At 44.3% G+C, this 23865-nt stretch overlaps 11 protein-coding genes across 13 annotated transcripts; all 11 read left to right on the top strand.

The window, feature by feature from the left end:
• Window positions 1-104: 104 nt before the first annotated feature.
• On the top strand, window positions 105-4538 carry LSM04_009746 (uncharacterized protein; the record flags this gene model as incomplete). The annotated part of the gene is made up of 1 exon (XM_067329656.1): window positions 105-4538. The coding sequence occupies one exon, from the start codon at window positions 105-107 to the stop codon at window positions 4536-4538; it is 4434 nt and encodes a 1477-aa protein (XP_067187613.1).
• A 938-nt stretch (window positions 4539-5476) lies between these two features.
• On the top strand, window positions 5477-7402 carry LSM04_000210 (uncharacterized protein; the record flags this gene model as incomplete). The annotated part of the gene is made up of 1 exon (XM_067329655.1): window positions 5477-7402. One exon carries the CDS (start codon window positions 5477-5479, stop codon window positions 7400-7402), a length of 1926 nt encoding a protein of 641 aa, XP_067187153.1.
• A 531-nt stretch (window positions 7403-7933) lies between these two features.
• Window positions 7934-11359, top strand: LSM04_003325 (Clathrin; the record flags this gene model as incomplete). Its single annotated transcript, XM_067329654.1, has 1 exon — window positions 7934-11359. One exon carries the CDS (start codon window positions 7934-7936, stop codon window positions 11357-11359), a length of 3426 nt encoding a protein of 1141 aa, XP_067187303.1.
• Window positions 11360-12009: 650 nt separating this feature from the next.
• On the top strand, window positions 12010-12873 carry LSM04_006452 (Brix domain; the record flags this gene model as incomplete). The annotated part of the gene is made up of 1 exon (XM_067329653.1): window positions 12010-12873. One exon carries the CDS (start codon window positions 12010-12012, stop codon window positions 12871-12873), a length of 864 nt encoding a protein of 287 aa, XP_067187455.1.
• Window positions 12874-13282: 409 nt separating this feature from the next.
• LSM04_001198 (NAD-dependent epimerase/dehydratase) lies at window positions 13283-14281 on the top strand (the record flags this gene model as incomplete). Its single annotated transcript, XM_067329652.1, has 1 exon — window positions 13283-14281. One exon carries the CDS (start codon window positions 13283-13285, stop codon window positions 14279-14281), a length of 999 nt encoding a protein of 332 aa, XP_067187207.1.
• Window positions 14282-14717: 436 nt separating this feature from the next.
• Window positions 14718-15716, top strand: LSM04_009233 (NAD-dependent epimerase/dehydratase; the record flags this gene model as incomplete). The annotated part of the gene is made up of 1 exon (XM_067329651.1): window positions 14718-15716. The coding sequence occupies one exon, from the start codon at window positions 14718-14720 to the stop codon at window positions 15714-15716; it is 999 nt and encodes a 332-aa protein (XP_067187585.1).
• Window positions 15717-16266: 550 nt separating this feature from the next.
• LSM04_005328 (NAD-dependent epimerase/dehydratase) lies at window positions 16267-17265 on the top strand (the record flags this gene model as incomplete). The annotated part of the gene is made up of 1 exon (XM_067329650.1): window positions 16267-17265. The coding sequence occupies one exon, from the start codon at window positions 16267-16269 to the stop codon at window positions 17263-17265; it is 999 nt and encodes a 332-aa protein (XP_067187408.1).
• Window positions 17266-17816: 551 nt separating this feature from the next.
• On the top strand, window positions 17817-18815 carry LSM04_001540 (the record flags this gene model as incomplete). 2 transcript variants are annotated; one of them, XM_067329647.1, is made up of 2 exons in its annotated part: window positions 17817-18064; window positions 18120-18135. In XM_067329647.1, 2 exons carry the CDS (start codon window positions 17817-17819, stop codon window positions 18133-18135), a joined length of 264 nt encoding a protein of 87 aa, XP_067187219.1. The 2 variants fall into 2 exon arrangements, with proteins under 2 accessions (XP_067187219.1, XP_067187220.1); XM_067329648.1 differs by having other exon boundaries at window positions 17817-18815.
• A 549-nt stretch (window positions 18816-19364) lies between these two features.
• On the top strand, window positions 19365-20363 carry LSM04_006019 (the record flags this gene model as incomplete). 2 transcript variants are annotated; one of them, XM_067329645.1, is made up of 1 exon in its annotated part: window positions 19365-20363. In XM_067329645.1, the coding sequence occupies one exon, from the start codon at window positions 19365-19367 to the stop codon at window positions 20361-20363; it is 999 nt and encodes a 332-aa protein (XP_067187435.1). The 2 variants fall into 2 exon arrangements, with proteins under 2 accessions (XP_067187435.1, XP_067187436.1); XM_067329646.1 differs by having other exon boundaries at window positions 20046-20363.
• Window positions 20364-20914: 551 nt separating this feature from the next.
• Window positions 20915-21913, top strand: LSM04_006016 (NAD-dependent epimerase/dehydratase; the record flags this gene model as incomplete). Its single annotated transcript, XM_067329644.1, has 1 exon — window positions 20915-21913. The coding sequence occupies one exon, from the start codon at window positions 20915-20917 to the stop codon at window positions 21911-21913; it is 999 nt and encodes a 332-aa protein (XP_067187432.1).
• A 554-nt stretch (window positions 21914-22467) lies between these two features.
• LSM04_000855 (NAD-dependent epimerase/dehydratase) lies at window positions 22468-23466 on the top strand (the record flags this gene model as incomplete). Its single annotated transcript, XM_067329643.1, has 1 exon — window positions 22468-23466. The coding sequence occupies one exon, from the start codon at window positions 22468-22470 to the stop codon at window positions 23464-23466; it is 999 nt and encodes a 332-aa protein (XP_067187194.1).
• Window positions 23467-23865: the final 399 nt, after the last annotated feature.

The following is a 23865-nucleotide window of genomic DNA, read 5'->3' as shown; positions in this document are numbered from 1 at the left end:
TGATAATGTTTCTTGATTGTAAAATTTTTTTCCTTTTTTAACCTTTCTTATTAAAAATGTGTAGAGTTATAGAAAGCGGAAACGCGTCTCGTTTTCATTGAAGCATGCCTCTTCCGCCGCCATCTTTCACGCGATCCAAGTGGCTCGCCTTCTTTGCAGAGCTCACGGCGAAGATCTCACACCACAACGTTATGGTCGTACTGGAGGGATGCGAAGTATTAAAACGGATTCTCATATCACAAGTCTCTGTGGTGGCTTTTCTCGAGGAAGGCGCTTTACTGACACATTTTGTCGATACTATCGCCGGGGATGCCCTATCTAATGAAAGACGGGAGTATGGGCCATCACTGGTAATGGCGGAGAGACTCTTGTTTACGCAGTTAGAGACACTTTCATTGTTTATTGATATGATGGTGGCACTTAACGCAGATAGGGATCCATATTATTGTTTATTGGTTATTGCACGTGCGGGGGATATTGTATTAACACTTGTGAGACTATTACAACGACAGCAACCACGTTTCTTTGGTCTAACCGCAATGTTGCTTAAGGCTTTACTGACGCTTCCACTTGGGAAAGAAGTGCGAGACTTGCATGTGGATGAAAATCAACGTTCTGTGGCACTTATTTGTCATTTACAAAAGTTACAAAAAGCAGTATCTCAACAAGAAGAAATTCTACAAGAGGCGGTTGAAATATTACAGACATTAAGTGTTACAACAGATGGTCCTATGCAATATTGCAGTCAATTTTTGTTTAATATGGCAGTTCATCGACTTGTGAGAGTTCAGAAGGCTAAAAAACGCAATCATAATACCTCAGAAAATGATTCTTTAAATATGATAGGACTTAATAGAAGTGAACATGCTTTTGGTGATAGGAGTGCAGATTACGCCGTTAGAAGTCATAATTCAACCTTTACGAATACCAATATTACTACTACTAATCTTGAGACAGATGTTCCTACACCTGCTGGTACTAATGATACCAAAGTTTCAATAGATTTAACAGATGAGAGTTTGACGACGAACACTCTAGAAGGTGTGGAGATTTCTATTCCTGAGAATGAGTATACAGATTGCTTTGAACGACTCTCTAAATGTCGCTCTCATGAAGAGTTTTTCTTTATGATGAATCGTCTATGGTGTTTAACCGTTGCAGCTGAGGTTGAAATACAACAACGATTTACCAGTGTAAGTTTTGATCGTGCATTTAAACGATTTCTGCAAACGATGCCTCTAAATCATCAAGATCAAATGGTGTTTACATCAGTAATTTTATGGCTATCACATATCATATCAGATCACTACATTAGCAATAACACCCGTGATCACATTCTCAATATAACCGGAAACGCCCTCATTACGTTACTACGAGACAGCGTTACCCATCCTACTAATAATACCAGTAATGATAATAGTAATAGTAATAATACTACTACTATTATTGCAAGTGGTTCTATGGGTGTTAGACTTGTTGGACTTTCTTTCCTCCACGTGGGGATTGGACATTGGCCACCGCCCTCCGGTCTTCTTACTGTTCTCGCCAGTCTTATAAACACACAACATACAACACGTACAGCACAATTAAATGCACCAAACACACCAGATGGTGGTCTTCCAGATGAAGTATATCTCGCAGCCGCAGCAGAAGCCACACGCACAGAAGATATCACAATTGCCACACTTGCATGTAAACTAATCGCTGCTATAGTGGGGAATCATTATAAGGTATTATGTAGTACACTCGCTACAGAGACGTATGATGTGCTTCAAAATATTATTCCAGTACTGTTACAGATTAGTATGAATAATCCAACTCTTGCATCAGCGGTGGAGAATGTCTCCGGATCGGCTTTACATTATTTACCTAGCTGTTATCGTTCCTCTCGTTATACTTCATTAGGTGAATGTAGTGTGGTGGCATTAGATGCTTGTTTTTGGTTAATGGATATTGGAAAATTTGAAACAGTACAATTAAAAGATGTTATTTCTTATTTACCTGCTCTTTCACGAGCTACACGTAACAGTATTCATCCACCTTTAAGAGCATCAGTATACCGCTCTCTCGTTCGTCTCTGTAGGTCTTCTTCAGATCTTTTAACCGTATATAATGAGATGCCATCTGTGTTTAATGCTGCTATTACTAGTATATTAGAGTATAGCTGTATCGCCCCTCAATGGGAAACAGCAGCTGCTGCAGAATGGTTGAATCATGTTATAGATATTGCTAAAAATGATATAAATATGGAGCAAAGTTTTAATTTTTTTAGGACTGCACTTCCTATTAAATTATTAGAACTAGCTTCTTCAAATGGTATTACATATGCTTCAGCTGCGTTACTTTCCTTAATAGTTGCTTTATTTAATCAAGAAAAACGTTTTGCCAACTATAATAATGAAATTTCAAGTACTGTAATTCTCCCATATGGTAGAAAATCACTTGATTGTTGGTTTAAACTAATTCAAGTGGCAACACAATCGAGTGAAAAATTGGCACATGTATGTGAAAAGTCTATTCTTGCTTCTGCTAGTACAAAAGATGCCCTTTCACGTTTGATTAGTAGTATTGAAGGTATTTCCGTGCAATTTTCGTTTGTCTGCTCTCTCACTCGTGGACTTTTACTACTATTCACCACCTATCCAGAGTATCGAGATCAGTTCTCAAATCATATGATGTATGGATTATTTCTCAGTGCCTTTTCTCTTCCATCACCGGACGCTATTTTTGAAATGTTAGCCGTACGATTCGGTGTAAGGGTGGAACAGCATGATTTGTTAGAACATTCATATGAAAGTATGCTACAGTGGATAGTGGAATTTTGTTCACTATGGTTTGATGTTACGACTATTAGTACTACTAGGAATAGTAACAAGAAAAATAATAATAAGAACAATATAAACAGTGAAGATAAGGATAAACAAGATTTCCCCGAACTACCTTCTGTTTTTTATGATAATCTTTGCAAAATTATGAAAAATGATCGTATTTCACAAGAAACTCGTGCCTGTATGTGTAGGCTTATCTCCCGTATTATTTTATTACCATCCGATACATTACGTGCGGTGTTATCATCGTCTAGTGGCGATATTTTCTCAGCATCATTAAATGTAAAGCCAATTTCTTGTGTAAGTGGCATGCAGTGTCGTCTGATATCTCTATTCAAATCCGCAAATGAAAAGGCACACAAACTCGGCTGGTTTGCGGCCAAAGTGTTAGAACTCGAGGGATACGTTAAGACACTAAAGGAAAGTAATGGAATTATGGGAACACAAGAGATGGAACTCTTATTAATGTCTCTTTCCTTTGTTTGCAGTGTTGTTTCCTTTCCAGAGTGCGGTACGTTATCACGGGAGATTCTACACTCATTAAGTACATCCCTGCGAACGGCATTGGGACTTGAGAAAACACAACGGGCATCTTTTCAAGCAGCGGCCGCACTTGCAAAGACTGAAGAAGGACGTCGTTGTTTATTACATGAAGTGAGTGCTGCAGGAGAACCACTTTCACGAAGTTGTTTTGGTCGTATTTTAGGTATTACCGTTGGTGTTATGCAAGGGGGCGAACATCATCGCAATCAATATCGATTGCAAAAGGAAACATATAACGCTATGAAACGTTCACCTATAAGTGAACGTGAGAGTAATAATAATAATAATAATAATAATAATAATAATAATAATAATAATAATAATAATAATAATAATAATAATAAAGCGGCAATAACGATGTTTGGATTTGATATTTGTGCGACTACCTGCGGTAAAGGCGGTGAGGCCTTTACACATAATGTGATGAAACTCAAAGGCGTGGAACACATGGAGGCACTCTTATTACGATTTGAACGACAACGTACACCGGCGCCATTAGGACTTTTTCGATTTCTCGCCGCTATTTCATTTCACGCTGAAGCACAAATAGCTATTATACGACAAACAGAACTTATGACGATTGTGATTGAAACAGCAACAAGTGCGACCAGTCATGGAACGTTAGCATTATTAACACTTCGTAATCTCTGTTTTAATCCCTCATTAAAGACACAGGTGTGTCAGGATAATCGTATTCTCCTCACACTAAAGGCGGCATTAATAGCACAACCCACTTTACAACCCGTACTGTATGATCATAACGCACCAGAAACACGAGAAAATATAAAAACAATGTTCTCCAGGAAAAGTGAACAAGTTGTGAAGAAGTTTGCTGAAGAGGCAATATTACGACAAGCAAAGAAAGTTGATCATGGAAATGGTATAAATAGTCCTGTTAATATGCCTCCTACTGGCTTTTTTGATACCGCAGAGATAGTACGCCGACAGGAATTGGCCGCAACGGCATTTTGGTCTCTCATGTACGATAATCAACGCGGTAAATCATATGTACGTGGTGTGTTAAATCAGGCTCCTGCTGTGAATATAAATAAACTCGTTATGCCATGCAATCAACTCACAATTGTTTCACCGGAATTGCAAAACTATCCAGAAAAGATGACAGAAGCCATTGGGAATATTAAAGTACTTGGGAAAGGTGCTATTTAAGGAAAATAAAGTACAAGAAGGATGTGTGTTTGTGTATTTATTTCAATTGAACGTGTTTGTTTTTTTTTTGTTTCTGTGTGTTACTGAATTACATAACTTCTCTTGTTTGTTTCGTTTGTGTATGAACAAAAACAAGAACCACAATAATAATAATAATAATAATAATAATAATAATAATAATAATAATAATAATAATAATAATAATAATAATAATAATAATAATAATAATAATGAAAAAAAGAAGAAAAGAACATCTATTGTTTTTTTTTATTTTTTCATCCATAGAGCAAGCGAGAAAGAAAAAAAAAGAGGAGAAAACAGAAGAAAGAAAAGAGTACTGTGTCTCCAACTTTATTTTATTACTTGCTCATACTAATTACCATAGACGCCTGTTCACTACTTCACATTCTTGTTTCATTTATATCTATAACTATATCTATCTATATATAGATATTACTTCCCTTTATTTGACTTGAGATGAGTGTATATGTATGTGAAAGGTTCATCATTTTCTACTGTATGTCTTATTGCCATTGTTTTTTTTTTTGGTTTTTTTTTGTGCTGTATTCATGGATGATTGTTTCTTGCCTTAATACTCCTTGACTCTTATGAGACACCTATAACCAAAATAATAATAATAATAATAATAATAATAATAATAATAATATGAAACAGAGAAATGCTTTTATCTATTTTCTTTCTTTAAATATAAAAAGTAATCTGGACTTCTCTCTAATTCTCTCTTTTTCTCTTTCTTTTTGTTTCATTCCTTGGTATACGACTTCTTCACTATAGCTTGAAGAAGTCTACGGCACAAAAAAAGAAAAAGAAAAACACTTAGAAAAATAAAAAGAATTATTATTACCAAATATACACTTCCTGCTATTTGGTTCTTCTTTTTTTTTTCCTGCTGTTCCCAAATCTATTTTCCCAATCCAATGACAGACAACAACAATACCAATAACAATAACAATAATAATGTTAAAATGTCTGCAGTACTTCAACTCGTACGGCATATATTGACCCATACGACACCAAAGTCCACGGAGTCCCAACAAGTAACATCGGTATTATTACCAGAGAAATATGAAGATCTGCGAGGCGGGGCTGTATTATATCGTATTCTCTCTCATATTGCCCCACAGAGTTTCCCAGACGCGAATGAAATGGCCGAACAATCCCCGACGAGTAGAAATAATAAGGTTGTACGTAAAGAAAACCTCACTTCCCTCGTGCGGCACATGAATGACTACGCCCATCAAACATTAGGAGCCCCCGATACACTTAATTTGCTACATTTCATTAATGTAGAAGATATAGCGAATACACCACCACTACCACCACCAGGGCTTAATGGGGAAGTGAATGCGGAATCGGAAGAGGATAAGGGACTACTTTACCTGATGGAATTAACTGATATATTTATTGTGATGGTTGTGCTTAGTGGTGATGCTACTGTTATGCAGGCGGTAAAATCGCTTCAACACGCCGATCAAGTTATTCTCTCTAATACAGCAAAGGCATGTATTACAAAACACGCCCTACGTCCGCGTAGACGAACTGAACTATCCACATCATTAGATTCCCGTCATTCTAGTATACAGCCAAGTGTTGTATCCAGTCATGGTGGCCCCTCTTCACGCAGTACAATTCAGCAGGCATCACTGCAGGATGAATCTACACAACATACACTTATCCAGCAATTACGACGGGAACTGGAGGACAGTCATGCGAAGGTGGAAGAACTAGATTCCAAATTACAACTCACACTCACAGAGAAACAGGAGTGGGAGTCTAAATATAAAAAGGCAATGACAGAGGCAGAACAGCGACGAGCGGCATTTGCGGGTGAGGAACATTTACGTCAATTATTAGCGAAAAAGGATGAAACTATAAAGGCACTTACGACAACAGCTGAAGAATATTCCAAGAAAATTGCAGCATTTAAAGAAGCCACTACTTTACAGGAATCTGCACTTAGTGCTATGAAACGTAAATTGAAGCAAACCGAAGAAGAGTTAATTAAAAAAAATTCAGAAAGACGTGAGGCATTAGAAAAACTTTCACGCATAGAAGATACATTAACAGTTCAAATTAATACTCGAAAAGATCTTGAGAGGGAAATGGAAGATTTACGATCCGAGTTAGCATTACTTAAAGTTCAACAACACAATAATACAGATGAAAGTGATATTCGTCTAAATAAATCCTTCGGTTCTGTTAACTCTATCGATCGTGTCGTAATGTTAGAGGATGAACTGGATGAAACACGTAGTCAAAAAGAGGCCGCTGAACGTTTATTACATGTATTACAACGTCAAGTAGCATCTCTTCCATCTGAGGGATTTAAACCAGATGCTGTTGTAGAAACCCTTAAATCACAAATAAGACAATCTGAAAAAGAAAAGGAAGAATTACGTAATCAACTGGCTATTGCTGTAGCGAGATTAGAGGAGGCACAAACTCGATCTAGAGTTGGTGGTGGAAGTCAAAGTGTGATTGATAGTGAATCTGGAAGTTTCATGACAGGAAGTAAAAGTGGTGGTAAAGACAATGATGGCGTAACTACACAGGAAACCGTAGAATCTATTGGAGTACAATCACGTACGCGTGAGAGTAGTGATGGAATGCGGCGAGAACAAACATTATTGGCTTCTACCGTATTACTTCTCGGTTATCGCAATTTGATGTTACAACAACGGGCTCTATTGGAGAATGGGGTGCCAGAGTATGTTGATAATAGAGGGATTCCATTAGAGAGTGGGCGTCGAGTGACGACGGGATCATTCCTTACACAACACCGCTGGGAAGTGGAGGAGGGATTAGTGCAGTCCGTTCTCTACCGACATGGGTGGAATCATTGATTGTAGAACATTTGCCTTTCATCGTTATTATTATTATTATTATTATTGTTGTTGTTTATTTTGCTGTTATTTTCTTTTTGTATTGTGTGTCTGTGTTTGCTTGTTATCTATCTGTATATATTTGTGTATGTTTGTTTCGTTTCTTGCTTCTCGAGATTGCTTTACACTTTCTTTATTTTCGTTGCGATGGATTTCCCAATATAAGCACATAGTGGAAGAAGATAAATAGACAATTGCAGCAAGTAAAACATACAAAAAAAAGATTTCTTTCATTCTATGTCTCTGTTTTGCTATCCCTCGTGCATAGGACATTCTTTATATATTTATTAATATAATGTTTTTTTTTTTTATTTCATGCTTCGATTCTCATACACTTTTGAGAATACATGATAAGTATGTGGTATGTGTTTCTATACTTGTTTTTATTTTCTTGTGATTACTTCTTTCCCCCCCCTAAAAAAAAAGAGAGAGAGAGGTTTTAAAGGGGAATAAGGCAATTAGTTATAGCGGGGCATTGCGTTGGGTGTATTGATGAATGTACAACATCCACAAGAGCAACAACAACGCGAAGAAGAAAAAGAAGAAGAGCAGCATTTAGACTCTAATGATAGTAATATCAATACTACTACTAATGATGATGATGAATACGAAGAAATAGTGGAAGAGATGGAAGTAGATGAAGAAGAGTCGTACTACACAGATTCCTACGATGAAGAAGAAGAAGAAGAACAGGAGAATCTTCTCACATTCACACGATTCCCACTGGATGGTTTACGTGGTCAACACATTATGGTGGTAGTAGCATTTAATCGTTTTATTCTTGTTGGGACGAATCGCGGCACTGTAGCCCTGTTAGACGCATCAGGTGTGATACTCCGTACACTTGAGAAACACACAGATCCCATTAGTGATGTGAGTTGCAATGTGAATGAAGAGTATGTCGGTTCCTCTGATAAAGCGGGTGTACTCACCGTGCAGAACTTATACGACGAGCGTGATTTCTACCGAAAAGAGTTTGATGCCCCTATTCAATCCATGTCTCTGCACCCACGCTATAATAAAAGTGATGATCGTTCTATTATTCTAGGAAGTGGCGATAAAGTTATACTCATTTCCAAAACTATGTTCCTCGGTCATCGTAAGGCGACAGTTCTGCAGGAAAGGCGAGGACGCGTGTATGCCGTTCGTTGGTGTGGGGCCGATGTAATTGCGTGGGCGAATGATCGCGGTGTACAATTATATAGTTATACCGGCAAATCGATGTTAAATCACATTGCACGACCAGCGGATGCGCTGCAGTTGGGACTATACCGCTGCTCACTAGTGTGGGAGGCCCCGCGTACACTCACATGTGGTTGGGGGAATTGGGTGCAAGTAATGCAGATTAGGGAATTACGCATGGAGGAGCGATTAAAGTGGGGAACGGAGTTTATGTCCCGCACACATCACGTGGATGTATTGCCGGCTATTCATACCCACACACTGCGAGATGCGTATCGTGTTTGTGGAATTGCCCCATTTGGGGTGGATCGTTATTTAGTGTTGGCGTGTGTAATAGAAGAGGCGGAGGGAAGTGTGAAGGAGTTGGAGGTGCGAATTGTGGAACGGGCAACGTTTGTAGATGTTTACCGTGGTCGTTTACATGCAAAGTATAAACATCCACTGCAGTTTAGTTTGGCCTTTTCATCTGGTCAGCATACAACTACCGCAGGAACAACAACAACAACAACAACAACAACAACAACAACAACAACAACAACAACAAACACTACTACAAATACTACACCAAGAACAACAACTGGGACTACGTTATCAGACTCTATTACAGTTTCTTCAGAGGGTTTAGGTTTATTATCAGAGTGTATGTATTTTATTGTTTCTGTAGATGGTGTTGTAAAGGCCACACCCACGGATGATGATGATCATGTAGAGTATCTTCTTAAAATACATCACTATGCAGAAGCATACGAATACGCTTGTCGTCATATACTACATAGGCATAGATTAGAAGATATTGGAAGACAATTTCTTCAACATCTCTTTTTAAAGAACAAGTATGAAGAGGTAGTTTCTCGTTTAAAAGATATTCTTGGAAATAATTATGCGGAATGGGAACGGTGGATATGTCAATTTGATCAGCAAGGGGTTTCTTCCTTATTGGTGGATGTACTCCCTAACAAAGAAAACACGGCTATTATTACTACTAACAGAGGGACTAATGATAATGATAATGCTATTAATTATAGCAACAACAACAATAACAATAATGAAAAGAGTGAGAAACAAGAAGAAAATGTGAATACTCGAATCGGTGAAGAATATTATGAACTTGTTTTACTTCGTTGTTTAGAGAAAGATGTTGTACGCTTTCGAACTGCTGTAAAGAAATTTAAAGGAATGTTTCGTCTTGAAGTTATATGTCGTGCTGCTGAGTTGAGATATAATGACTGGAAATTAAAGGGTCATTCTTTTGGTATATCAGATGAACAAACAAAAGCACTTGGGGATACATATGGTTTACTTTTACAATTAAGTGGACAATATGAGAAGGCACTTCAAGTTCTTTTACAAGTAGATCGTAGTGACTATTTGTTTACATTTATTCGTGAAAAGAGACTCTTTACAAAAACCATGGAAATATTACCTGAACTCTTTGCTAGAAATGAAGATAAAATTATTAAACTTCTTCTTGAACATTTACATGCCACCTATACACCCACAGATGAAGATAATACAACAGAAAATAAAACTACATCAGATTCATCTTTATCATACTTTCCTCCATCAGCTGTTGTGCAAAGGTTAGAACGAACCGAACGTCGATATTTATGGGCCTATTTAAAGGCATTACAGAGTTATGATAGAACGGCCTATGCTACACTATTAAAGACACGAGCACAACTTGTTGCTGCACTTTATATAGAGAATGAACCATCTGGGTTACTTACATTCCTACGTGAAAATTCAGCACATTTACCAAAGGTAAAAGAAATATATGCATTATGTAAAAAACATCAATTACTTGAAGAAGCTGTATTTCTTCTTGCACGAATGGGAAAAGAAGAGGAAGGATTACGTACGATTGTGTATGATATGAAAAATATGAAAAAGGCAGTAGAATTTATTGCAAATATCCCAAATGCAGACGATCAACTTGAACTTTATAAAAAACTTGTTCATATGGTTTTTGAGTTAAACACTACATTACCTAGTTACAGGGGGGAAAAGTATTTTGAGCACCGAGTAACAGAAGGTGAGAGTTGGGCTAGTATAGCAAAGAAGTATGATATTGAAGAAGAAGCATTACGTATGGCTAATAGCTCTGTTAGTTCAGCCCCCAATAATAGTAATAGTAATAGTAGTAGTAGTAATATTAAAAATAATACTATTCATAACAATAATTGTCGCTTGGTTTCACCAAATAGTTCTTGTATTGTACCTTTGAACTTAATGCAATCGTTGCTTAAGGCTGTTGTAGATCCATCTTATAATGGTCTCCACATTCAGCTAGATCCTGCTTATGTGATTGAGTTAATGCCAGAAAAAGGACCTATGCCAGATCTTGGTAGCTGTATTGCTACTGTACTATTTAGTAAAGCAAATGATGTAAGATTTATGGAAGCTGTTGTACAAGTAACCGCAAGTGATTTGGGGGAATATTGCAGTATATTACGCCGAAGTCGAGCTGCTGCTATTCGTATAGAACCTGGTTTATCTATTTGCCCTATATGTCATCAACCAGCGTCAACAGGTGTTGTTGTCTTTGCCTGCTCACATGCATATCATGCTAATTGTGTGATTAGTTACCTTGCAGATGAGGGAGCACTACTTGTACAGCAATCACAACTGGACGTTGGAGGTTTTTTTAGTCGACCGGAAAAGTATTTAAAGTCAGGAGTACGAGAAATATCACCTTGTTGTATTCTATGCCATCAGTTAAAGGAATCTGTGGAGTAAACGAAACGAAACTATAGAAGTGCTCTTCACACTATTTGTCTCACTGTATATATATATATATATATATATATATATATATATATATATATCCATATCTGTGTGTGTGTATGTGTATGTGCATACTCCAGTAAATAAAACAGTTGCTTTAAAACAGTTGACCCTGCGGTGGTCAGGGAAACTTTGGTTCGCTCTATCTCTGAGTAGCTGATATACGTATATATATATATATATATATATATATTGCCGTATTTATTCTTTTTTCTTTTTTTGTTTAACTTGTTACTATCTTTTTTTTTTCTTCTTTCGTGACGAATTTGGAAAGAAAGTATATGGAAACGGAAGATCATATTTTCACATGGTATAACAGACTTAACTCATATATATATATATATATATATATATATATATAAAATTCTTTAATGTAAACTTCTCTACCACCTATAGCTTTTCACCATTGTATCTACACTAATAGAAAGGATTGATACCAGAAGCCGCAAAAAGGTTCGAACTACGAAAACACACAAACAAACAGGCACACACAGTGATACACAGACCGAAGAAGAGATTAATTTTCCCTATCAACAGCAAACAACACTATTGGTTGATATCCCGGTGGGAAAAATAGCAGAAAGCCCATCAAGTATCGTTAGATGCGTCGTAGTGTTATTCGACTTCGCAAAGAGTTCCTTGAACGCAGACAAAATGAACATGTGCATGCAGCCATTCACGCACGTAAGGAACAATTCCGCGATGCACTAACCAATGCCACACCACTACCAGGACATCTACGCAAGGACGCTGTCGCATTAAAGAAATTCTCAGAGTTGGATGATGATCAGACACGTACACTGCAGACCACTGTGGATGACGAGTACGCCACAGCCGGCGTGGAAGACCCTCATGTACTCGTCACAACATCTCGTGACCCCTCACAGAAGTTGTTGGAGTTTGCAAAAGAAGTACGTCTCATTATACCAAACGCAGTGCGCATGAATCGAGGAAATCTTAGCGTTCGTCAACTTATGGAAGCAGCACGACAGGGACAGTACTCGGATGTTGTTGTACTACAAGAATCCCAAGGTGTTCCTGACAGTTTAACCATATCTCACTTACCGCTCGGACCTACTGTGGTATTTACTATTCATAACCTTGTTACACGACATGATATTGAAAATGTGGGAACCATGTCTGAACAATATCCTCATCTTATCTTTGAAAACTTCACTACAAAATTGGGTCATCGCGTACGGGATGTATTGAAATATATATTTCCTGTCCCAAAGACAGAGGCCACACGTGTCTTGACGTTTGACAACCAAAATGACTTTATCAGTCTGCGGCACCATACCTTTAAGGTAGTAAAGGGACGCGAAGTACAACTTACAGAGATTGGACCACGAATGGAACTCACTCCATACCGTATCACACTTGGAACACTTGAAATGGATGATGCAGAGACGGAATGGGTACTACATGCATATATGAACACAGCAAAGAAACGCCGACTCATGTAAAGTTTCATTCAATAGCAGCATCTATTGTCAAATAGACGATATACTCAAACGCACACACACACACACACACGCACATATACATACATATAACTTTATCACAACAGCGGCAACAGAAGTAGCACACCTAAAAGGAATCACTTATTGACGATAAAATGCTCGGTTAAATGTGAAAAAAAATTATACAAAAACACACCTAATACTGTTAACAAAACTCGAACAATAACAGTAAAAAAATATGAAAGAGATTTGGCTGTACTTTAATTTCACCCAAACTATGTTAACAATTTTAAAATAATATATCTCTTTTTCAATATACCTTCGCATCCTTTTTTTTTTGTTCCTCGTTTCTTCTTTTTCTGTTTTGTGTGAAATGCAGGAGTAAAAGCCTTAACTTCTTCACTGTAAAGCGATGCTGAGCAAAATCCGTCTGTTCCTGCACCCCCAAGCACAGCGTGTGCTCATCACTGGCGGACTTGGCCAGATCGGCACAGACCTCACCCTCGCACTCCGCGAGCGGTTTGGCGCCGATTCCGTGCTCACAACCGACGTGGTGACGCCCTCTGCAAGGCACCCACTCGCTGGCTCGAAGGGGTTCCAGCAACTGGACTGCATGAACCGTGATGCCTACGAGCAGCTGTTGAAGGATTTTAAGCCAACGTGGCTCTGCCACCTTCCCGCAATCATGTCTGTTCGCGGCGAGAACGAGCCGAAGCTGGCACTCGACCTGAACATCTCGACCGCACGCTATGCCCTGGACTTCGCACGTGACTACAAGATTCGCTGCTTCATTCCCAGCACTATCGCCGCGTTCGGTGACAAGTGCGGCAAGGTGATGACGAAGGACGACACCATCATGAACCCCTCTACTGTGTACGGCGTCACCAAGGTCTTTGCTGAGCTTCTCGGCAGCTACTACCGTGAGAAGCGGGACGTGGACTTCCGCAGCGTGCGCTTCCCAGGCATTATCTCCGCAGCAACACTTCCTGGTGGTGGTGCCACGGACTACGCCATCCACATGTACCACTGCGCCCTTGCCAAGACGAAGTACGTCTGCCCTGTGCTCCCAGATGAGCCCCTGCCCATGTTGTACATGCCAGATACATTGAACGCCGTGATTCGCCTGATGGAGGCACCCAAAAGCAAACTCACCCGCGCGGTGTACAACATCAGCGGATTCAGCCTCACGCCAAGGCAACTGCACACCAGCATCGAGGCGCGCACAAAGCGCCCACTCGAGGTAGAGTATGTTGAGGGAGCTGCCCAGCGCATCGCCCACACGTGGCCTGACTCACTCGATGACTCCAATGCCAAGAAGGATTGGGGTCACACTGTCGAGTACGGCCTTGAGAAGATGACAGAGGACATGCTCATGCAGATCCCGAAGTTGCACGGTCTCCCTCCACTATAGGCGAACCGTGTTCTCCCTCTTCTTGTTTTTTTTTGTTTCATTTGGTTCTATTTCAATTTGCCCTCTTGTTGGGCATCGACAAAACATTTTTTTCTCTTGTTTCATTTTTTTCCATACGGACAAAAGAAAACGGTGCTATTTTCTGTGCAAACAAAAACGAATACTTTGTATTAGGGGAGCCGGCACGAGTCTACTCTGTCGCCGTCACGCAATACTCTTTTTATTTATCTCTTTTTTTTCTGATTATCTGCCACCGGAGATACATCTGTCATTGATTGTTGTCGTTGCTGCTGTGTCATATGCTTGTGGGACTGTCTCTTTCCAATCCATTTCACTGACCTTCACTTCGCATCCTTTTTTTTTGTTCCTCGTTTCTTCTTTTTCTGTTTTGTGTGAAATGCAGGAGTAAAAGCCTTAACTTCTTCACTGTAAAGCGATGCTGAGCAACACCCGTCTGTTCCTGCACCCCCAAGCACAGCGTGTGCTCATCACTGGCGGACTTGGCCAGATCGGCACAGACCTCACCCTCGCACTCCGCGAGCGGTTTGGCGCCGATTCCGTGCTCACAACCGACGTGGTGACGCCCTCTGCAAGGCACCCACTCGCTGGCTCGAAGGGGTTCCAGCAACTGGACTGCATGAACCGTGATGCCTACGAGCAGCTGTTGAAGGATTTTAAGCCAACGTGGCTCTGCCACCTTCCCGCAATCATGTCTGTTCGCGGCGAGAACGAGCCGAAGCTGGCACTCGACCTGAACATCTCGACCGCACGCTATGCCCTGGACTTCGCACGTGACTACAAGATTCGCTGCTTCATTCCCAGCACTATCGCCGCGTTCGGTGACAAGTGCGGCAAGGTGATGACGAAGGACGACACCATCATGAACCCCTCTACTGTGTACGGCGTCACCAAGGTCTTTGCTGAGCTTCTCGGCAGCTACTACCGTGAGAAGCGGGACGTGGACTTCCGCAGCGTGCGCTTCCCAGGCATTATCTCCGCAGCAACACTTCCTGGTGGTGGTGCCACGGACTACGCCATCCACATGTACCACTGCGCCCTTGCCAAGACGAAGTACGTCTGCCCTGTGCTCCCAGATGAGCCCCTGCCCATGTTGTACATGCCAGATACATTGAACGCCGTGATTCGCCTGATGGAGGCACCCAAAAGCAAACTCACCCGCGCGGTGTACAACATCAGCGGATTCAGCCTCACGCCAAGGCAACTGCACACCAGCATCGAGGCGCGCACAAAGCGCCCACTCGAGGTAGAGTATGTTGAGGGAGCTGCCCAGCGCATCGCCCACACGTGGCCTGACTCACTCGATGACTCCAATGCCAAGAAGGATTGGGGTCACACTGTCGAGTACGGCCTTGAGAAGATGACAGAGGACATGCTCATGCAGATCCCGAAGTTGCACGGTCTCCCTCCACTATAGGCGAACCGTGTTCTCCCTCTTCTTGTTTTTTTTGTTTCATTTGGTTCTATTTCAATTTGCCCTCTTGTTGGGCATCGACAAAACATTTTTTTCTCTTGTTTCATTTTTTTCCATACGGACAAAAGAAAACGGTGCTATTTTCTGCGCAAACAAAAACGAATACTTTGTATTAGGGGAGCCGGCACGAGTCTACTCTGTCGCCGTCACGCAATACTCTTTTTATTTATCTCTTTTTTTCTTGGAAATTATGTGGAAGGGGAGGAGATTGAAACATTATTCTCTATCCCCCCGTGCACATCCCACCTTTCTGTTGCCACGGACGTTCTTCAAGGGCCATGGGGCGGCAGGAATGGTGATTATCTGCCACCGGAGATACATCTGTCATTGATTGTTGTCGTTGCTGCTGTGTCATATGCTTGTGGGACTGTCTCTTTCCAATCCATTTCACTGACCTTCACTTCGCATCCTTTTTTTTTTGTTCCTCGTTTCTTCTTTTTCTGTTTTGTGTGAAATGCAGGAGTAAAAGCCTTAACTTCTTCACTGTAAAGCGATGCTGAGCAACACCCGTCTGTTCCTGCACCCCCAAGCACAGCGTGTGCTCATCACTGGCGGACTTGGCCAGATCGGCACAGACCTCACCCTCGCACTCCGCGAGCGGTTTGGCGCCGATTCCGTGCTCACAACCGACGTGGTGACGCCCTCTGCAAGGCACCCACTCGCTGGCTCGAAGGGGTTCCAGCAACTGGACTGCATGAACCGTGATGCCTACGAGCAGCTGTTGAAGGATTTTAAGCCAACGTGGCTCTGCCACCTTCCCGCAATCATGTCTGTTCGCGGCGAGAACGAGCCGAAGCTGGCACTCGACCTGAACATCTCGACCGCACGCTATGCCCTGGACTTCGCACGTGACTACAAGATTCGCTGCTTCATTCCCAGCACTATCGCCGCGTTCGGTGACAAGTGCGGCAAGGTGATGACGAAGGACGACACCATCATGAACCCCTCTACTGTGTACGGCGTCACCAAGGTCTTTGCTGAGCTTCTCGGCAGCTACTACCGTGAGAAGCGGGACGTGGACTTCCGCAGCGTGCGCTTCCCAGGCATTATCTCCGCAGCAACACTTCCTGGTGGTGGTGCCACGGACTACGCCATCCACATGTACCACTGCGCCCTTGCCAAGACGAAGTACGTCTGCCCTGTGCTCCCAGATGAGCCCCTGCCCATGTTGTACATGCCAGATACATTGAACGCCGTGATTCGCCTGATGGAGGCACCCAAAAGCAAACTCACCCGCGCGGTGTACAACATCAGCGGATTCAGCCTCACGCCAAGGCAACTGCACACCAGCATCGAGGCGCGCACAAAGCGCCCACTCGAGGTAGAGTATGTTGAGGGAGCTGCCCAGCGCATCGCCCACACGTGGCCTGACTCACTCGATGACTCCAATGCCAAGAAGGATTGGGGTCACACTGTCGAGTACGGCCTTGAGGAGATGACAGAGGACATGCTCATGCAGATCCCGAAGTTGCACGGTCTCCCTCCACTATAGGCGAACCGTGTTCTCCCTCTTCTTGTTTTTTTTGTTTCATTTGGTTCTATTTCAATTTGCCCTCTTGTTGGGCATCGACAAAACATTTTTTTCTCTTGTTTCATTTTTTTCCATACGGACAAAAGAAAACGGTGCTATTTTCTGCGCAAACAAAAACGAATACTTTGTATTAGGGGAGCCGGCACGAGTCTACTCTGTCGCCGTCACGCAATACTCTTTTTATTTATCTCTTTTTTTTCTTGGAAATTATGTGGAAGGGGAGGAGATTGAAACATTATTCTCTATCCCCCCCGTGCACATCCCACCTTTCTGTTGCCACGGACGTTCTTCAAGGGCCATGGGGCGGCAGGAATGGTGATTATCTGCCACCGGAGATACATCTGTCATTGATTGTTGTCGTTGCTGCTGTGTCATATGCTTGTGGGACTGTCTCTTTCCAATCCATTTCACTGACCTTCACTTCGCATCCTTTTTTTTTGTTCCTCGTTTCTTCTTTTTCTGTTTTGTGTGAAATGCAGGAGTAAAAGCCTTAACTTCTTCACTGTAAAGCGATGCTGAGCAACACCCGTCTGTTCCTGCACCCCCAAGCACAGCGTGTGCTCATCACTGGCGGACTTGGCCAGATCGGCACAGACCTCACCCTCGCACTCCGCGAGCGGTTTGGCGCCGATTCCGTGCTCACAACCGACGTGGTGACGCCCTCTGCAAGGCACCCACTCGCTGGCTCGAAGGGGTTCCAGCAACTGGACTGCATGAACCGTGATGCCTACGAGCAGCTGTTGAAGGATTTTAAGCCAACGTGGCTCTGCCACCTTCCCGCAATCATGTCTGTTCGCGGCGAGAACGAGCCGAAGCTGGCACTCGACCTGAACATCTCGACCGCACGCTATGCCCTGGACTTCGCACGTGACTACAAGATTCGCTGCTTCATTCCCAGCACTATCGCCGCGTTCGGTGACAAGTGCGGCAAGGTGATGACGAAGGACGACACCATCATGAACCCCTCTACTGTGTACGGCGTCACCAAGGTCTTTGCTGAGCTTCTCGGCAGCTACTACCGTGAGAAGCGGGACGTGGACTTCCGCAGCGTGCGCTTCCCAGGCATTATCTCCGCAGCAACACTTCCTGGTGGTGGTGCCACGGACTACGCCATCCACATGTACCACTGCGCCCTTGCCAAGACGAAGTACGTCTGCCCTGTGCTCCCAGATGAGCCCCTGCCCATGTTGTACATGCCAGATACATTGAACGCCGTGATTCGCCTGATGGAGGCACCCAAAAGCAAACTCACCCGCGCGGTGTACAACATCAGCGGATTCAGCCTCACGCCAAGGCAACTGCACACCAGCATCGAGGCGCGCACAAAGCGCCCACTCGAGGTAGAGTATGTTGAGGGAGCTGCCCAGCGCATCGCCCACACGTGGCCTGACTCACTCGATGACTCCAATGCCAAGAAGGATTGGGGTCACACTGTCGAGTACGGCCTTGAGAAGATGACAGAGGACATGCTCATGCAGATCCCGAAGTTGCACGGTCTCCCTCCACTATAGGCGAACCGTGTTCTCCCTCTTCTTGTTTTTTTTGTTTCATTTGGTTCTATTTCAATTTGCCCTCTTGTTGGGCATCGACAAAACATTTTTTTCTCTTGTTTCATTTTTTTCCATACGGACAAAAGAAAACGGTGCTATTTTCTGCGCAAACAAAAACGAATACTTTGTATTAGGGGAGCCGGCACGAGTCTACTCTGTCGCCGTCACGCAATACTCTTTTTATTTATCTCTTTTTTTTCTTGGAAATTATGTGGAAGGGGAGGAGATTGAAACATTATTCTCTATCCCCCGTGCACATCCCACCTTTCTGTTGCCACGGACGTTCTTCAAGGGCCATGGGGCGGCAGGAATGGTGATTATCTGCCACCGGAGATACATCTGTCATTGATTGTTGTCGTTGCTGCTGTGTCATATGCTTGTGGGACTGTCTCTTTCCAATCCATTTCACTGACCTTCACTTCGCATCCTTTTTTTTTGTTCCTCGTTTCTTCTTTTTCTGTTTTGTGTGAAATGCAGGAGTAAAAGCCTTAACTTCTTCACTGTAAAGCGATGCTGAGCAACACCCGTCTGTTCCTGCACCCCCAAGCACAGCGTGTGCTCATCACTGGCGGACTTGGCCAGATCGGCACAGACCTCACCCTCGCACTCCGCGAGCGGTTTGGCGCCGATTCCGTGCTCACAACCGACGTGGTGACGCCCTCTGCAAGGCACCCACTCGCTGGCTCGAAGGGGTTCCAGCAACTGGACTGCATGAACCGTGATGCCTACGAGCAGCTGTTGAAGGATTTTAAGCCAACGTGGCTCTGCCACCTTCCCGCAATCATGTCTGTTCGCGGCGAGAACGAGCCGAAGCTGGCACTCGACCTGAACATCTCGACCGCACGCTATGCCCTGGACTTCGCACGTGACTACAAGATTCGCTGCTTCATTCCCAGCACTATCGCCGCGTTCGGTGACAAGTGCGGCAAGGTGATGACGAAGGACGACACCATCATGAACCCCTCTACTGTGTACGGCGTCACCAAGGTCTTTGCTGAGCTTCTCGGCAGCTACTACCGTGAGAAGCGGGACGTGGACTTCCGCAGCGTGCGCTTCCCAGGCATTATCTCCGCAGCAACACTTCCTGGTGGTGGTGCCACGGACTACGCCATCCACATGTACCACTGCGCCCTTGCCAAGACGAAGTACGTCTGCCCTGTGCTCCCAGATGAGCCCCTGCCCATGTTGTACATGCCAGATACATTGAACGCCGTGATTCGCCTGATGGAGGCACCCAAAAGCAAACTCACCCGCGCGGTGTACAACATCAGCGGATTCAGCCTCACGCCAAGGCAACTGCACACCAGCATCGAGGCGCGCACAAAGCGCCCACTCGAGGTAGAGTATGTTGAGGGAGCTGCCCAGCGCATCGCCCACACGTGGCCTGACTCACTCGATGACTCCAATGCCAAGAAGGATTGGGGTCACACTGTCGAGTACGGCCTTGAGAAGATGACAGAGGACATGCTCATGCAGATCCCGAAGTTGCACGGTCTCCCTCCACTATAGGCGAACCGTGTTCTCCCTCTTCTTGTTTTTTTTTTGTTTCATTTGGTTCTATTTCAATTTGCCCTCTTGTTGGGCATCGACAAAACATTTTTTTCTCTTGTTTCATTTTTTTCCATACGGACAAAAGAAAACGGTGCTATTTTCTGCGCAAACAAAAACGAATACTTTGTATTAGGGGAGCCGGCACGAGTCTACTCTGTCGCCGTCACGCAATACTCTTTTTATTTATCTCTTTTTTTCTTGGAAATTATGTGGAAGGGGAGGAGATTGAAACATTATTCTCTATCCCCCCGTGCACATCCCACCTTTCTGTTGCCACGGACGTTCTTCAAGGGCCATGGGGCGGCAGGAATGGTGATTATCTGCCACCGGAGATACATCTGTCATTGATTGTTGTCGTTGCTGCTGTGTCATATGCTTGTGGGACTGTCTCTTTCCAATCCATTTCACTGACCTTCACTTCGCATCCTTTTTTTTTGTTCCTCGTTTCTTCTTTTTCTGTTTTGTGTGAAATGCAGGAGTAAAAGCCTTAACTTCTTCACTGTAAAGCGATGCTGAGCAACACCCGTCTGTTCCTGCACCCCCAAGCACAGCGTGTGCTCATCACTGGCGGACTTGGCCAGATCGGCACAGACCTCACCCTCGCACTCCGCGAGCGGTTTGGCGCCGATTCCGTGCTCACAACCGACGTGGTGACGCCCTCTGCAAGGCACCCACTCGCTGGCTCGAAGGGGTTCCAGCAACTGGACTGCATGAACCGTGATGCCTACGAGCAGCTGTTGAAGGATTTTAAGCCAACGTGGCTCTGCCACCTTCCCGCAATCATGTCTGTTCGCGGCGAGAACGAGCCGAAGCTGGCACTCGACCTGAACATCTCGACCGCACGCTATGCCCTGGACTTCGCACGTGACTACAAGATTCGCTGCTTCATTCCCAGCACTATCGCCGCGTTCGGTGACAAGTGCGGCAAGGTGATGACGAAGGACGACACCATCATGAACCCCTCTACTGTGTACGGCGTCACCAAGGTCTTTGCTGAGCTTCTCGGCAGCTACTACCGTGAGAAGCGGGACGTGGACTTCCGCAGCGTGCGCTTCCCAGGCATTATCTCCGCAGCAACACTTCCTGGTGGTGGTGCCACGGACTACGCCATCCACATGTACCACTGCGCCCTTGCCAAGACGAAGTACGTCTGCCCTGTGCTCCCAGATGAGCCCCTGCCCATGTTGTACATGCCAGATACATTGAACGCCGTGATTCGCCTGATGGAGGCACCCAAAAGCAAACTCACCCGCGCGGTGTACAACATCAGCGGATTCAGCCTCACGCCAAGGCAACTGCACACCAGCATCGAGGCGCGCACAAAGCGCCCACTCGAGGTAGAGTATGTTGAGGGAGCTGCCCAGCGCATCGCCCACACGTGGCCTGACTCACTCGATGACTCCAATGCCAAGAAGGATTGGGGTCACACTGTCGAGTACGGCCTTGAGAAGATGACAGAGGACATGCTCATGCAGATCCCGAAGTTGCACGGTCTCCCTCCACTATAGGCGAACCGTGTTCTCCCTCTTCTTGTTTTTTTTTGTTTCATTTGGTTCTATTTCAATTTGCCCTCTTGTTGGGCATCGACAAAACATTTTTTTCTCTTGTTTCATTTTTTTCCATACGGACAAAAGAAAACGGTGCTATTTTCTGCGCAAACAAAAACGAATACTTTGTATTAGGGGAGCCGGCACGAGTCTACTCTGTTGCCGTCACGCAATACTCTTTTTATTTATCTCTTTTTTTTCTTGGAAATTATGTGGAAGGGGGAGGAGATTGAAACATTATTCTCTATCCCCCCCGTGCACATCCCACCTTTCTGTTGCCACGGACGTTCTTCAAGGGCCATGGGGCGGCAGGAATGGTGATTATCTGCCACCGGAGATACATCTGTCATTGATTGTTGTCGTTGCTGCTGTGTCATATGCTTGTGGGACTGTCTCTTTCCAATCCATTTCACTGACCTTCACTTCGCATCCTTTTTTTTTTGTTCCTCGTTTCTTCTTTTTCTGTTTTGTGTGAAATGCAGGAGTAAAAGCCTTAACTTCTTCACTGTAAAGCGATGCTGAGCAACACCCGTCTGTTCCTGCACCCCCAAGCACAGCGTGTGCTCATCACTGGCGGACTTGGCCAGATCGGCACAGACCTCACCCTCGCACTCCGCGAGCGGTTTGGCGCCGATTCCGTGCTCACAACCGACGTGGTGACGCCCTCTGCAAGGCACCCACTCGCTGGCTCGAAGGGGTTCCAGCAACTGGACTGCATGAACCGTGATGCCTACGAGCAGCTGTTGAAGGATTTTAAGCCAACGTGGCTCTGCCACCTTCCCGCAATCATGTCTGTTCGCGGCGAGAACGAGCCGAAGCTGGCACTCGACCTGAACATCTCGACCGCACGCTATGCCCTGGACTTCGCACGTGACTACAAGATTCGCTGCTTCATTCCCAGCACTATCGCCGCGTTCGGTGACAAGTGCGGCAAGGTGATGACGAAGGACGACACCATCATGAACCCCTCTACTGTGTACGGCGTCACCAAGGTCTTTGCTGAGCTTCTCGGCAGCTACTACCGTGAGAAGCGGGACGTGGACTTCCGCAGCGTGCGCTTCCCAGGCATTATCTCCGCAGCAACACTTCCTGGTGGTGGTGCCACGGACTACGCCATCCACATGTACCACTGCGCCCTTGCCAAGACGAAGTACGTCTGCCCTGTGCTCCCAGATGAGCCCCTGCCCATGTTGTACATGCCAGATACATTGAACGCCGTGATTCGCCTGATGGAGGCACCCAAAAGCAAACTCACCCGCGCGGTGTACAACATCAGCGGATTCAGCCTCACGCCAAGGCAACTGCACACCAGCATCGAGGCGCGCACAAAGCGCCCACTCGAGGTAGAGTATGTTGAGGGAGCTGCCCAGCGCATCGCCCACACGTGGCCTGACTCACTCGATGACTCCAATGCCAAGAAGGATTGGGGTCACACTGTCGAGTACGGCCTTGAGAAGATGACAGAGGACATGCTCATGCAGATCCCGAAGTTGCACGGTCTCCCTCCACTATAGGCGAACCGTGTTCTCCCTCTTCTTGTTTTTTTTTGTTTCATTTGGTTCTATTTCAATTTGCCCTCTTGTTGGGCATCGACAAAACATTTTTTTTCTCTTGTTTCATTTTTTTCCATACGGACAAAAGAAAACGGTGCTATTTTCTGCGCAAACAAAAACGAATACTTTGTATTAGGGGAGCCGGCACGAGTCTACTCTGTCGCCGTCACGCAATACTCTTTTTATTTATCTCTTTTTTTTCTTGGAAATTATGTGGAAGGGGAGGAGATTGAAACATTATTCTCTATCCCCCCCGTGCACATCCCACCTTTCTGTTGCCACGGACGTTCTTCAAGGGCCATGGGGCGGCAGGAATGGTGATTATCTGCCACCGGAGATACATCTGTCATTGATTGTTGT

This window comes from Trypanosoma melophagium (assembly GCF_022059095.1).
Source record: "Trypanosoma melophagium isolate St. Kilda chromosome Unknown ctg5segment0, whole genome shotgun sequence".
NCBI lineage: Eukaryota > Euglenozoa > Kinetoplastea > Trypanosomatida > Trypanosomatidae > Trypanosoma > Trypanosoma melophagium.
This window is presented reverse-complemented; position numbering and strand designations above follow the sequence as displayed.